Source organism: Semicossyphus pulcher, unplaced genomic scaffold, assembly GCF_022749685.1.
Source record: "Semicossyphus pulcher isolate SPU_LCO1_2020_fin unplaced genomic scaffold, fSemPul1.0.p SCAF_8, whole genome shotgun sequence".
Taxonomy (NCBI): Eukaryota; Metazoa; Chordata; class Actinopteri; order Labriformes; family Labridae; genus Semicossyphus; species Semicossyphus pulcher.
In genome coordinates, this window is record NW_027211759.1 from 22,744,695 (window position 1) to 22,758,460 (window position 13,766).

Genomic DNA, 13,766 nt, shown 5'->3' on the forward strand with positions numbered 1-13,766 from the left:
CCCGTCTGTCTGTTACTGAAAGCAACGTCAGGTGAGGATTTTAAAGTCCCTCTCCTGTCTCAGCACAGTCTGGTTATCTGCTCATTTGTTAAGAAAAACCAAAAGGAAATCAACTCACAAGAGCATGCAACATTATTGACATCTATTGCATTTGAATATTTGAAATATTCAGTGCACATTAGCTAACATAACTGCCTTCACCTCAATGAAAATAAAAGTTGTGGCCTCAGACCCAGTCCAGTGCTGCAGCACTGTAGAGAAACATTAAGAAAAGTCACTACAACCTTGTTTCCTTTCCTTTAGGAATCAGGAGATGTTTCCCTGAAGGCTGTTTGGATCATTTAGTGCAGTGGTTTCCAACCTTTTCCTTGGAGCCCCCCGCAGCTTGTATCTAAAGGCTGAGCCCCCTAGGCCCGCACACACGTACACCAAAACAATACAGTGATTCATTGCAAATCGTTATTGGCAAAAATTAAAGCAATCATCCTGTAGTTCTTTTTCATTTTAGTTTATCAAAGTTATCTTTAGTTATTATAATAAACACCCCTTTTAGTTCAATTTAAATATGTGGATGTAGGCATTTCTGCATGCATGTGTGAGTGTATGTCAAAAATATATGTGTGCATACATGTGTGCATGTATAGATGAATATATTTTTTGATAGTTGAACAGACTTTTGATTATCAAGCTTTTTTGATAATTTTATTTAACATGTGCAAATCTAATCTTGACAGTCTCAGTGCAGACAAAGCCTCCCGCTCCCCCAGGAGTCTTTGGCGACCTTAAGTGTACAAGTCGCGTCGACCTGTTCGGATGTGCAAACAACTACATATAGTGCAATTTATAAGAAAAATGCAAAAACCATGATCAAGTGTATTTATTTCAAATCGCCTGGGAAGCGGGCTACACTGTCCAGCTTTTAACCACATCTTACTGTCTCTATCAGCAGAGGGAGTTTGCTCAGCTGTCATGGAGTTGTTTCTGTTTTCATCATGTAACCTTTTTCCTAATATAACCCATACAGGACTGTCATCCGAGGACTGAAGTTTCACACTTCATTAACATGCTGTACTAGCAGAGCTTTTGTCACGACAATTTAGCAAACTCCAATAAAGAACTCAAGATGCAGCTAAAAGCTCCGGACAATGATTGAGTTAAAATACAGTACTTTTATTTTGTAAAAAAAGAAAAGATGCCATATTTTAACCTTATTTATTCTAAGCACCTTACTATGGTGGAGTGGAACTATTTGAAAGGGTTACCTCACATTTTAGCATAAAGAGCGATTGGGTTTCAACTCTACATAACAGTACCTGCTGATGTCATATTCAGTAAGCTGTCTTTAAAGTGGCACGTCAGCACATCAGTCCTGTTCAAAATGTAACCAGCAAACGTTTTGCTTTTGATCTGGAGTTTCAAGCCATAACTAATGTAACCATGACATCGTCAGCCCCTCCCTGGAGGCAGGAGACATTCAAACAACAGACTCACAATAAAAACAAGAGTACAAAATTTTGACACAACTCATATTTTAATAATTATTAACAAGTATAGGTATGGATTTACACTCTGTTCATAACTTTGTTTTTGTTTGCTTTCTGTAGTTTTGTACATATTTTGTGCGTGCAAGGCAAAGACAAACATGACGGTAGAAAATAAATTCTCCTCGCCCCGGGATCAGACGGAGGATCAGCTGCTGAACCGAGGTCTGCTCTTACAAACACACACACCGTCCTCCACAACCACCCTGAGAGTTTGATAGACTGATAGTTATCTCACACTTTAGCTCATCATATACTGGTCTGATATTAGGGTATGATCTGGTCCTGCTGTTGTCTAATGGAGTGACTGAACCTGGATGATATGAATGTCACAGACTGATGTGATTTCACAGACAAATGCAGAAACATGCCGAGCTTTTGTGTCCCATCTGTTAATCTGAAAATTAAAGAAGGCTGGAAGTGAAAACATCTTAAATAGGCAAAATAAATCTTAGAAAATAAGTTTAAACATGGAATGGGACTAGAAAAAATCATTTTCAATATATGACTATTTTAAGAAGTAATCAGAAAGTTTGGTCATTTTCTTTAGTTGTAAAAGTTATTTTCAAGATCTTAACCTTTGTGTTGTACGAGTGGAATTTGTAGGAAAAGTGGGAAGTATCATAAAAAATCCACAGATCTAAAATTAAGGCAAAACCTTCAGTTTTATGTCACTCAATCTTAGCCTTAGTCCAACCCTCCAATTTGGCCTCCACATTTGAAATTTCGAAGGTCTAAGGTCTTGAGTCAAAGCCTTTGTTAGCATAGCTTTAGCAGGAATAATCACCTAACTGCAGCCCTTTCATTTGAATTTATCGGTTGGGTCCTCGTGAGCAAATTCAAACTGGAACGTTGATTCCTCCTTGATTCATCATTAATGCAGGAAAAATAAACAAATTCATAAGAAAACAATCACAAGGAATTGTTATTGTGCACAGTTGAGGTCCTGCAGTGACACAGCTGACACCTAACATGCACAGCGGAATGACAGATGTAATGATCCGGGTCTATTAACAACAGTTTATAGTTTGTGAGCTTCTTCCCTGACACGTAAGCCCCTTTTACACTGCCAGTTAGAGGTGGGATTATTACTGCTCTGTTACGTTTCGTCTTCTATGTAAAACGCTCGGAGGCGGACTGGCGGGGCGAAGTCATTCCGCCTCTGAGCCGGCATCGGAGGTAGTAACAGAGGCAAAACGGCGTCAGTGTAAATAGCGGGGCGGAGCTGGCGGGGCGGAGCAGCGGCCGTGTGAGTGTATTAGAAGCACACGCTGTTTTTTTACCCCTTGTGCACGTTTTGCTTCCGCAGCGCCAGAACGCAAGCGAAAACACTCACTGTTGCTTGGTCCAATGTAAAATGGCAAAGGCTGCATGACGGCGGAGCCTCATTACGGCGCTGAGGCGTAACTGCAGTGTAAAAAGGGCTTTAGTCTCACCTGAGCTCTACATAGAGAGACTAAAAGGTATTTAACTGTTAGTAATGATGTGCCACCTTCTCAGACATGACTTCAGGTTCGTACCACACAACAAGGCCCTTCAGTTCCTAAAGTCAGATTTCCACCTGAAGTACTCAGAACTTTTTGTCCCAGGAACTACTTCTAAGAAAACTAAAAGTTTCCCCAAACCTGGTGTTCTACAAACCCACCAAAGTCCCTTTACATTTGGAAAGTACTACTCCCTGAGAAGAGACTTTTAGGGGGACAATTATGTCCCCAGAACTTAATTTAGACCCTGGTTCCTGAGGTGGAAATCCCCCCAAAAGGTTCTTAGTTCCCGAGGGAAATTCCTGCAGTGGAAATGGGGCTTTAATAACCTAAAGAGCCAACAGCAACTACCAAGTCCTGCTACGTGTTGGATATCATATCGTAACTTAGGCTTCTCCCTCTGAGCATGCCACTCTTACTTGTTGATATCATAAATCTCACTGATGTAAATTAAGAGGAAATGGGTTAAAGAGTTTGAAGGACACTCCAGGTAGGAAGAGGCTTTACATGTTGCTAAATAGATAACTTTGATTGACATCACTGATATATGCAAGAAAAACAACACAGTAATGTAAAGATAGCTGACAGAACCAGAAAAAGGCAGTTCAGCCTGAATGTCTGAAAATATGCAGATTAAATCTTCATGTGTTTTAATGTTGATAAATCTCTTGTAATGTAAATCTGATGAGAATCTTCTGGAAGAAGAAAAGAAAATCAAAAGAGCCCCCCACAGAAATCATAATGATAACTCTTATAAGACGGTGATATGTGTCAAAACATTGTGCTGAATGAGCCGTCATTTTGTGGAAAGTGTACAATTAAGTTTTCACAGCCACCAAGCAGTTAGGTCCCGCCCACACTGGAGGGGAAACAGTTGATGCCTCTCTATTGACTTTGTATTGCATTGAGGTGCCTCCGCGTCACTTTGCTCTGCTAGTGAACAACAGAAGAATGTGTACAAGCTGCTGCGTGGTGGGACGCACTACCAACAAAGTAAAGGACAAAGAAACTAGTTATTAGAACTGAACAGGAAACACTGACCTTAAAGAGGACAAACGTGGACACAGGTAATAAGACATGCGAGACTTAAGCAGGAAGACAGTGAAAACTGTGGGATGCTGACACTAATATTTGGCCAGACAAACTGTTTGCGGCTAAGCTATGCAAGGCCTGGTTTTGATCTTTGTTGATGTTAATCATCTTAAAGTATTTAACTTCTGACCATTCAGTGGGATCTTTTCTCCAATTAAAAAAGGTAAGGATAAACAACACTGAGACAGACAGTATTGGTTCTGTGATCTACCTTTCCTCTCTGGTAAACGCCAAGATATTCCTTTGACATCTTGAAATCTAATGTCTGAGCTAGAACAAGGATTTGATTAGCATTTCAGCGCTTGGCTCAATATTGTGGCACCTAATGTTTTCCCCTCCAGTGGGCGTGGTTTACAGAGCATCATGTAACGCGCTCTGATTAGCTGATACTGGCTGTAAGCCAGTTAATAGTCCGCCAGATGTGTTCAGACTGAATGCAGAGTGATTTTTATAGGCGGCGAGGTTGCATATAAGTTAATGCAAAGATGTAAGTGGCTGCAGATTCACCCTATCCTGCAAATGTATTACTGCAGTTGATGAATGTACAGATATGAGAACATACTGAGTCTGGATCATAGACTGTATAAATGAAGTGGATGTAGCCTCTTGGTTTTCAAAAGACTTAAACCTGCTTTTTTTCTAATGTCCAGCAGGGGGCGACTCCACTGGTTGCAAATAGAAGTCCAATTGTGTCTCAATGTGTCACGTGTTTAGAGTAAAACAGACAATAAAGCAGAGCATGCCTTAAGGCAGAAGATGTACTTGCTTTTAAACCTTGTGTTCGCATACACAACCGTCTGCGTCATGAACGTAATTGTTCACATACTTTTCTATGTATTACGCGTGTTACTGGAGGATACCTCTAGAGGGCACACCACCAGAGAGCTCAGGCTCAACTACTGTGTGTAGGATGTAAACAACAGACATGGCGACACTTGAGAAGGTTACTATTCTGAGATCATGGCAGAAAAGCGTCAGCTTCTAAGTGTTTGTGTACACACTGACGGCATAGCCCCAACTTCGTTTCTCCAAACTTTTCCTCCGTCCAGGTTTCCGTGTTGACTTCTAAAATAGAAATGATCTGTCGTCAGCTATTTTGACAGGCATGTTTGTTGCTGTGCAGTGGTGATGACACATCACACAGATGTGGATAATAACAGACTTGGTCTATCAGCTTGTCTTTCAGCCATTGTTGTCCCTGCTGCTGTGTTGACCCTGTCACACCCCCTCTGTCTCTACACTGCCCCTACCGTTCATCTGCATACAGTACTGCGTCTCGCGTATGCAGAGCGTTAATTTTTGAGGACGTGCACAGCCAACGCTCTAAACAGATGCAGGGAACGCGTGGCAGTCACCATCATGCAAAGTTAAAAGCAAGTATATCTCCGGCTTAAGGCCTGGCCACCCAGGATAGATAGGTAGTTAAGTGTATCCACCCCGTCATCCAATACCCCTTTCCCACCTCAATTTAGCATGTTAACGCAGGTTTTTCAGACCCGGGATGACCTGCTTATAGATGCCGATTGTCTCTGTTCCCATTGCCAGTAGAGTATACTCCTGTCAGTCTCTTTTCTGCTGCGTCATCACCTGACGTCACAAACACGCGCGGAGACAAGGTTAGTAAACAGTGAAGATGTTACGGTGGTTAGGTCTTTATTGTATCTATAACTCATTCAGTCTGTTCATCAAACTCGGCGCAGACAAATTTGGAACGATATTCGAGCGCTGCTCCGATGGAGACGGGCAGAATTTGTTGCTGAGATGACAAGGAGTCGCAGAACGACTGACGGAGCATAGCATCGCGCCGGAAAGGGGGCAGAGATTAGCGCGTCAATACGGGTTTTGTGTTTCCATCAATGCCGATCAGCGACGAGGCGATAATTACCCGGGTCTACTGCAGTCATTTGACCCGGGTCTGAATGCAGATTGTAACCTTTCCCATTAAGCAATAAAGCTGTGTGTTAGTGGGTTTTTTGTGTGCTCATTTCTGTCTCCAGAAACCATTCTGGCTTCAAACACATTGCTCACAAACCAATGGATGATGTCGCAGCAGCTACCTCCACTCTTTATATACAGTCTATAGTTTGTAGCAAAATAACTGAATGGAGTTCCTGGTTAGAGGATGAACTGTTAACACATGCTCCAGAAACACATGGTCGGTGCGTTTGTTGCTAGCTAGCTACAGTTAACTCTGCACATCTGATGTTTTGTGTGAATATTAAAGGAATAATTCGAGCCTCACTCAAGCTGAAACAGTTGGTGTGATCGGGCACTCCTCAAAGGCTCAGGAAGTTAAGAAAAAACATGTTTTTTTTCCAGATTTTTGCCCTTAAACAGGTTATAAAATGTGTTTAGTTGTTATAGAAAATTCAGAACTGTGGCTCGTTATTCGCATTAATTTGACCAAACACCAGCAGTGCAGATGTTAGCTGTACAAGCAGCTGCTCCCTACAGGACGATCCAACATTCAAGCTTCTCTCAGACCTCACACACCCTCCCAGACCCCGCCCCTCCTCTCTCTCCCAGGTGTCTCCTCAGGTGAGTCAGTCTGTGTGTTATTCAGACAGGGGGGGCTCAGTTCTTTGGTCTGCTGGCTTCACTGTGTGCTGTTTAGAGACCGCCTCCCCCCTCTCATGTGTGCTCTTTCTCAGATCTACTGTGCCTGGGCTCTTCTCCTTGTGAGACAGAGGACTCATTACCGGGGATTTAGATGCAGCTGGGCTTGTGCTGGGGGTCTTTTCTTGAGGTGGGGGGGACACCAGCAGTTTTTCTAGAGTTTGGGAAAACGCGGGGGAAGTGCAGGGACTCCTTTTCTGGGATGTGGGGGTAACAGGAGGCTTTTCCAGGGTTTGGGTTTGTGCTGGAGGCCTCGGCAGGACAGATGGGGCTTTGTCGAGCCCTGCAGCCAGACCGGAGAGTCGGGCTACTGGTGCTTCATGCTGAGCCTGAGCTGTAGAGGAGGGACACCAAGAGCGGTGGGATTTCTCCTCTCCTGGAGGAGGGGGCTGCTTGGATTCAGCTACCGTCCCTTCGTCCTTTTGGAGAGCGTCCTTCTTCTCTTCTGCCGCCTGTTTCCCTGTGTCACTGGCTGGGTGGATTGAGAAGAGACGAAGAGATGGAAGAATACGTTTACATCACAGAAAATAAAGACAGTAGGAAAAGTAAAAAAGTAAGTTATGATGATGACCGATAAACACCTCTCTCACCCTCCAGAGCTCTTTGTGCTTCCTCCCCACTGGCTGGATCTTCTTTGCAGGTGGGTAAGTCCCCCCTGGTGCCCCTGAAACGGATGGGCGACCGCTGTAAAACTGCCTTTAGCTCTGGGAGGGACAAAGACAAAGATAAGGGGGCATTAGACGTATGAAAGACCAAAAACGTATCTTTAAATTGCCACAAGGTTTAGCACAAGGTTTTGATGGGCGGTGAGAGCTATCATGGAGGGGGGGTGGCTCTGGGATGCCAGAGCTAACCGTTGAGCCTCCCCGAGGTGTCGTGATGAGGGCACAAGGAGAAGGGTTTCTTCACTGAGCATTTATCCTCATCATTAGGGCACAAGTATCTTGTGTTTTATTCAAATGCCAACCATACATTGAAAGACACAGTCTGATGCTGTATTCAGACCAGGAGCAGCTCAAATTTTCACCTTGAGTAAATCTGACAACTGGATCATTTGTGAGTATAAGCATTTGTTAAACACAACCCACGAATATTCACCTTTTTTAAACGTCTGAAAACCAAGGCTGTCGAGCTGGGCTCATGACATCATCAGGAAGTTTGCTCAGTCATGATAGCTAGCTTAAATGCTCTCATGTCTGTATCATTGTGCTCAAAGTGTTTAGCCTATTTTCATGCACAGCCAGTAAATCTGATATAATTTGATATAAATGTTGTTAACTTTGTAATGCTACTAATTGTCTACACTACAAGCTATTTTGACTGCTGTCCGTGCTGTACTGCGGGGAATATTGTAGCCCGAGACCGTAGTATTATAGACTTAGACTTAGACTTAGACTCAACTTTATTGATCCCTTTGGGATGACTCCCTCTGGGAAATTCAGTCTCCAGCAGCTTATACAGTAAACTGTGTGTGTGTGTACTGGAGTGGAGAGAGCTTCTGATTGTTCATGTGTGTTTTTCTTTGTATCTTTATCTCCTTGTAGATACCACAGGTAGGTTATTTGATGAAACATTCAAGCCTCTCTGATTCTTTGACCGGAGTCACACCCCCATAGTGTTTGCCAGCTCTATTCATCGCAACTGTAGAGGCCCTAGGTCTCTGTTATATCGTTTTTTTTATAACCTTCTCCAGGAACTGTGTCTGGATTTACGAAACTGCTGCAGTTTGGTGACCTGTTAGCTAAGATCAGTGCCAGGATTTCTAAAATGTTAGACCAACGATCATCATTTTGTCTCAGCACCAGAGCCTGTCCATCTGTCTCTGGTCACTTTAACTGTACATGTGACACGTTGGCTTCAACCTGGCTACCTACAGCTGTATGAATACAATAAAGAGATAAAACAGGTGCAGAAATAACTTTATGATGCAGAATTGTACAAAGTCCAAATGTATGCTTTCTCAGGACTGTCTGCAGGATGAAACAAGAAACTTTTAAAGTGCTTGTTTTTTATACAGAGTTTGGATTGACCATTTCTGAAGCAGTTTTAGGACCTCAGAAAAATCTCAGTGCTGAAAGGCTCTCAAGTAGTTGCCTGGTAAAAAATTGCATCTGCATTGACTTTGTATGTTATCAAGCTGAGTGAAAAAATTGCTTCACACATTGAAACACATTCATATTAAAAGCTACATTAGTGACATTTAAAAATATGCCCAAAAGCTGAGCTCATAAAATGTTTGTAAGTTTAACTAAACTCCGAATCACTTCTTTAACTTTTCCCCAGGACTGTGCTTTGAAGGTACAAAGATTTGCTGTTACTTTGTTCCTTACCTTCCTGTTATTGCCTTTTATACTAAATGTTACCACGAATTAGATGTTAGATGTCTTAATTATACTACATTAAAAAAGTCTTACCTTGTGTCATGGTCAGAGTGTCCTCGTGGACGGACACAGCTCGGCGCTGTGGGAGGGGCTTGATGTGTTGGCGTGGCTTAGGAAGACTCTCTGAAAGTATGCAAAAGCACACACACACACACACACACACACACACACACACACACATATCAGCAAACCTGAGTGAGTGCAACCTGACTAAGTAAAACAATCATGTATTATTCATGTTTTCTCACGGTTTTCTCTTCCTAAGTGGTTTCACACCTTGACTCATTGACCCTATTCTGCACACAGAGTTAACAGCTGACTGTTTCTGCTCCCATCACAAACACATCACCCGATCTCTCATAAGAGCTCATAACCTTCACTCAGCATGATGTGGATGAATTATTCTGTGTAATAGTGAGGTTAGTGAGGCGTACCGTCTGTCACTGATTGTGCTTTCTCGGAGCGATCCTGTGCGCTGGGACCCCTCCATGGAGACGAGGCTGGAGGAAGCAGCTCCTTCCGGGGAGACGGAGCTGGGGCTGCACCCCGGGGACCCTCCTGGCCTCCATTCTACAGATGAAGATCGGGGGGGAGGTGTTGACAACATGAGTGCTATGTCAAAACTGAGATGTTTATATGAAGTCAGAACAGAGAACAATTCTACATCCATGTCTGATTTAACTTAAGCACCACTTTAGACTAAAGGCTGGAAAGAACGACAGAAAACGATCCTGAAACGATGAAACTCTCCAGTGAAAGTCCAACACAAATAAATAAATAAATAAAACATCAATAATTGTATTGACTGTTTATCAGAAACAATACTGTCAAAGTATTTCCAATGTGATGCAACAGAGGGCGCCACTACCAGAGTTGCATAATGCCACTGTTAATAAACAAGTTATAAATATGCAGGATCAGAGGAGTGTTTCAGTGCTGCATATCTAGGCTATACATGTCTCCTATATAAATTCACCACATGCATTGTGAGGAAAGTAGAGTCTGAATGTGTGTTGGACTGCTGCAAATACTGTAATAAGAATAGACATTTAAGGTAAATCTCAGTGCTAGTTAAAGTTAAATAAGCAGAGGCCAAGATTTCCAGACCATAATTCTATTTATTGATTCATTTGATATTGTAGTTTCAAATACAGACTACAATATATATGCCTCCTATATATATGTTTCGCCATACATGTGGTGGTTTATCAGGAGGTAGCTCTGTGACCTTTGCAAGCTGTTTCTCTCTCCAACAGAAGTGAACCAAAATAGGCCTCTTATTCTTTTCTCTCTCTAATCTATTTTTTTCGCCTTTATTTAAAAGGACAGCTGAAGAGAGACAGGGAATGTGGGAAGTAGAGAGTGGGGGAAGACATGCACCAAATGATCGGTAGACCTGTGATCAGTGCGTCGAGGGCTGTAGCCCCTGTACATGGGGCGTCTGCTCTACCAACTGAGCCAAAGCAGCACCCCGGCCTCTTATCCTTTTAGCCCAAATCAGGATTATTCCCCCCTAGCAAAAATCGAAGTATATTTTTGTAAATCAATGATCATAAAAAAATTACAAAATCATGTCTGTTAAAGTTACAATTAAGTGTGAGGTCTCCCATAGTTTAAATCTTGAGGTTAAAGCAAAGACGAAGTTAATAAACAACCGATTAGTTGGCAGTTTTGCTAATTTAACAAAAAGTATTCATATACATATACAAGCCAAAGAGAACCCACACCAGGCTCACAACACAAAGGTGATGCAGAAAGTATAATGGGAAAAAAGGGTTAATAATTCAGCTGTAAAAAATGACTGTAACACTTTTAACTTTGAGCTCTTTGCTGAAAACAGCTCTTAAATGCAGTTACAAAATTCATGGCATTGCGTCATGGTATGCTAACTGAGTACTTTCATGTTAGTTATTTCTTATTCTGTGAAGTCTCATGGCAGTTGGCATCCTTAAAGAGCAGCTCCAGTCATGTTTTAAGACATATAAAACGCTCTGCTTGAAATAATAAATTGTGTTTTTCCAAAAAAATATGTTTAATTACCTTGTAAAAATCCTCCCAAGGCATCTCCTCCTTCTCCCTCATTAAAAATTCACCAATCTGCATAGGCCCCGCCCACTATGCAAATTTCCAACCAGCCTTATCGCGAAAACAAAACTCGTCTCTGCCATCATTTAGTGGCAACTTGTTGAAACTTAGCTCGCTTGTAATGTAGTAATTAGCAGTAGTAACGTTAACGTTAGTAGTCAGTAGTGAGTTAGCAAAAATGACGGTTACTGGTGGCTCATGCATCGCCGAAGTGGTTGCCATAGGTTACACATAATGATATGCATACTGCGCCCCGTCCATTAGCGGGATTGGCTCCTTAGGTTTGTGACATCTCAAACCTGCCAATCTGAAAACGTGTTGTTCAGCCTGTCCTTGGTGCACTGCAGTTTAAAAGCAGACAGGCCCAGACATGGAGATGACTGCTGATGTTGTCCCTGATGTGTCTTGTAGCACATGAGATGTTTACAAGGTGAAACACTTGATTTTCACTGGAGGGGGGCTTTAAAGTTGCATTTCTGCCTCCTTCTGGATATACAGTAGGCTACATACATTTCTCCAAACTCTATGACATTTTTACACTGGCCTCTGCTTGCCATGTTTTCTGTAGCTGTGGTATCGTCACTTGTCTCTCTGCTGTGACTGGGATATGATCGACTGTCTCTTTTTTATGACACTTATCACAAGTGGATGTCAGGCTGCCCACGTCAGCCCACACGTATTATTTTTCTGCCTGAGTGCGAGTGTCTAAGCGTGTGTTACCTGTGCTGTAGTCTCCGCTGTCCTGCCGTCATGAGTGAGCGCTCGGAGGTGGACTCTCTCTGCTGAGCTGCTGGATGGAGGAGCAGAGGAGGGACGAGCTCCTCCTCCTGCAGGACCACCCGGGGTGGGCAGGGGAGGCTTGGCGGCAATGGCAGGTTTGGGTGGCAGGGGGCCGATGGGGCGATCTGGGACGGCGGGCTTCGGGTAAAGGGGAGGGTCCGGTCGGATAGGATCCAGCACTCTCATGGGATACCTGGGATCCGCTGGAAACGGAGCGTTATAGAGACAGTAAGGGTGAGTTTGAGTATTGTAATTGTTATGATCAAGGAGTGGGTGTAGATAACAGTGATACCTGATGATGTGGACATCGTCCTGGGCTTCAGGTAGGTAGGAGGTGGTTGAGGTTTTTCCAGGATAGCACCTGAAGCACAGAGATAGTAAATTTTAGGAGAGCTGAGGGTTAATGTGAATCAGAGCTGTACCAGTAATGAATACAGTCTGAACACTGGGCTCCCCTGAAGCTGTTCTAATTAAGTCACAGAACTGTGATTAGGAAGTCTTCAAGCTAATTTTACTGGCTCAAACAAGACAGGACATTTTAAGTCTCCATAGTTATACTGTACATACACATAAACACTGACCAAATGAAAACCAGCAGGACATTTAATAAAATGTGTTTTTACAGTTTGTTTGGTTTCATAAACTTCCAAAATCTCACATCTCTCCTCCTTAACATGTTTGAGCTTTTAGGCTCCAGCTGGCACGTCTGAAGTCACTTTTATTTCTGCAACACCAAACGAGATCTTATTCATTATTAATCTAGTTCAAAGATTCAGTGTCGAAAAGGGTAGGAAACGTCTGCACTACTTTAATCAGTCACAACATGCACTTTAAGAGGGGCTGCACAACTGAATGAGTTTAGCAACTGTAAACTAGATGATACGAAAGAACTGTGATTAAACATGCTAATGTTTGTGTGAATATAAACATTTCAAGCTCAATTTATAGTTAAGGGCTGACTCAAATCACTATTTATAGCCCTGAACTCTGCAGGACAAGACTAACATAGATAGAATTTACACAAATGATTGATCGGATGAGTTTTATTCATCCAGACTTTTCACACGCTTACCTTCAGAGTTGGCCTTTCTCAGCTCCTCATCTTTATTCTACAACGGACACATGGGACAATATTAAACAAAGCTTAATCAGAAAGATCACATGCTTCATGCTGACAAAAATATATACAATTCAGTGAAAATTATGTTATATATAATTTTATATGTATACATCCCTGGACAATACATCGACTGGTTTCTCTCTACTCTACAAGAAAATGAATTAACTCTACATTTCCACACAGAACACTAAGTTCAAACGCAGACATATTTTCCACGAGTAAAAGGACGGATTAAAAGTCCATCCTGCTGATTGGTTATGATACCAGGGAGTTGTTGAGATCTGACAACACCGTGACATAACAAGAACAAGCCCGACAGGCGAAGACACATGAGCAGTCAGTTGGTCAGAAAGGCAGAAATTAAACAACGTTATTTGAAGGTCAAACTGAAGGTGAGCACACTGAACAGGATTGTGGCATTGAACAGGACACCTGTGTGCACACGCCCACTGAAGAAGCAGAGAGTCGCCTTCAAAGTAGCATGTAAGAGACGTGGCACGCTGCCATCATGACCTCAGCAGGTCAGTGTCGCACTAAACATTCCTGAAAACTCTGCAGGAGGCTGGAAAACCTATTTATAAAGTTGTGTTTGTATTTTGTGGAACAAAACATCCACAGTTGTCTGCATATATTTATGTATTTATCAGTTAGCAAAGCTGTCACAAGT

The 13,766-nt window shown here is 42.5% G+C and overlaps 1 protein-coding gene across 1 annotated transcript in view; it reads right to left on the reverse strand.

The window, feature by feature from the left end:
• Nucleotides 1–1,512: 1,512 nt before the first annotated feature.
• carmil2 (capping protein regulator and myosin 1 linker 2) overlaps nucleotides 1,513–13,766 on the reverse strand; it is a 55,075-nt gene continuing 42,821 nt past the window's right edge. The window contains exons 35-41 of the mRNA XM_069686308.1: nucleotides 13,052–13,088; nucleotides 12,272–12,340; nucleotides 11,920–12,182; nucleotides 9,549–9,684; nucleotides 9,148–9,237; nucleotides 7,324–7,437; nucleotides 1,513–7,205 (exon numbers count right to left, since the gene is read on the reverse strand). Of these exons, the coding sequence (XP_069542409.1) occupies nucleotides 6,673–7,205; nucleotides 7,324–7,437; nucleotides 9,148–9,237; nucleotides 9,549–9,684; nucleotides 11,920–12,182; nucleotides 12,272–12,340; nucleotides 13,052–13,088 (1,242 nt within the window). The 3' untranslated portion in view covers nucleotides 1,513–6,672. The remainder of the gene's footprint in view (nucleotides 7,206–7,323; nucleotides 7,438–9,147; nucleotides 9,238–9,548; nucleotides 9,685–11,919; nucleotides 12,183–12,271; nucleotides 12,341–13,051; nucleotides 13,089–13,766) is intronic.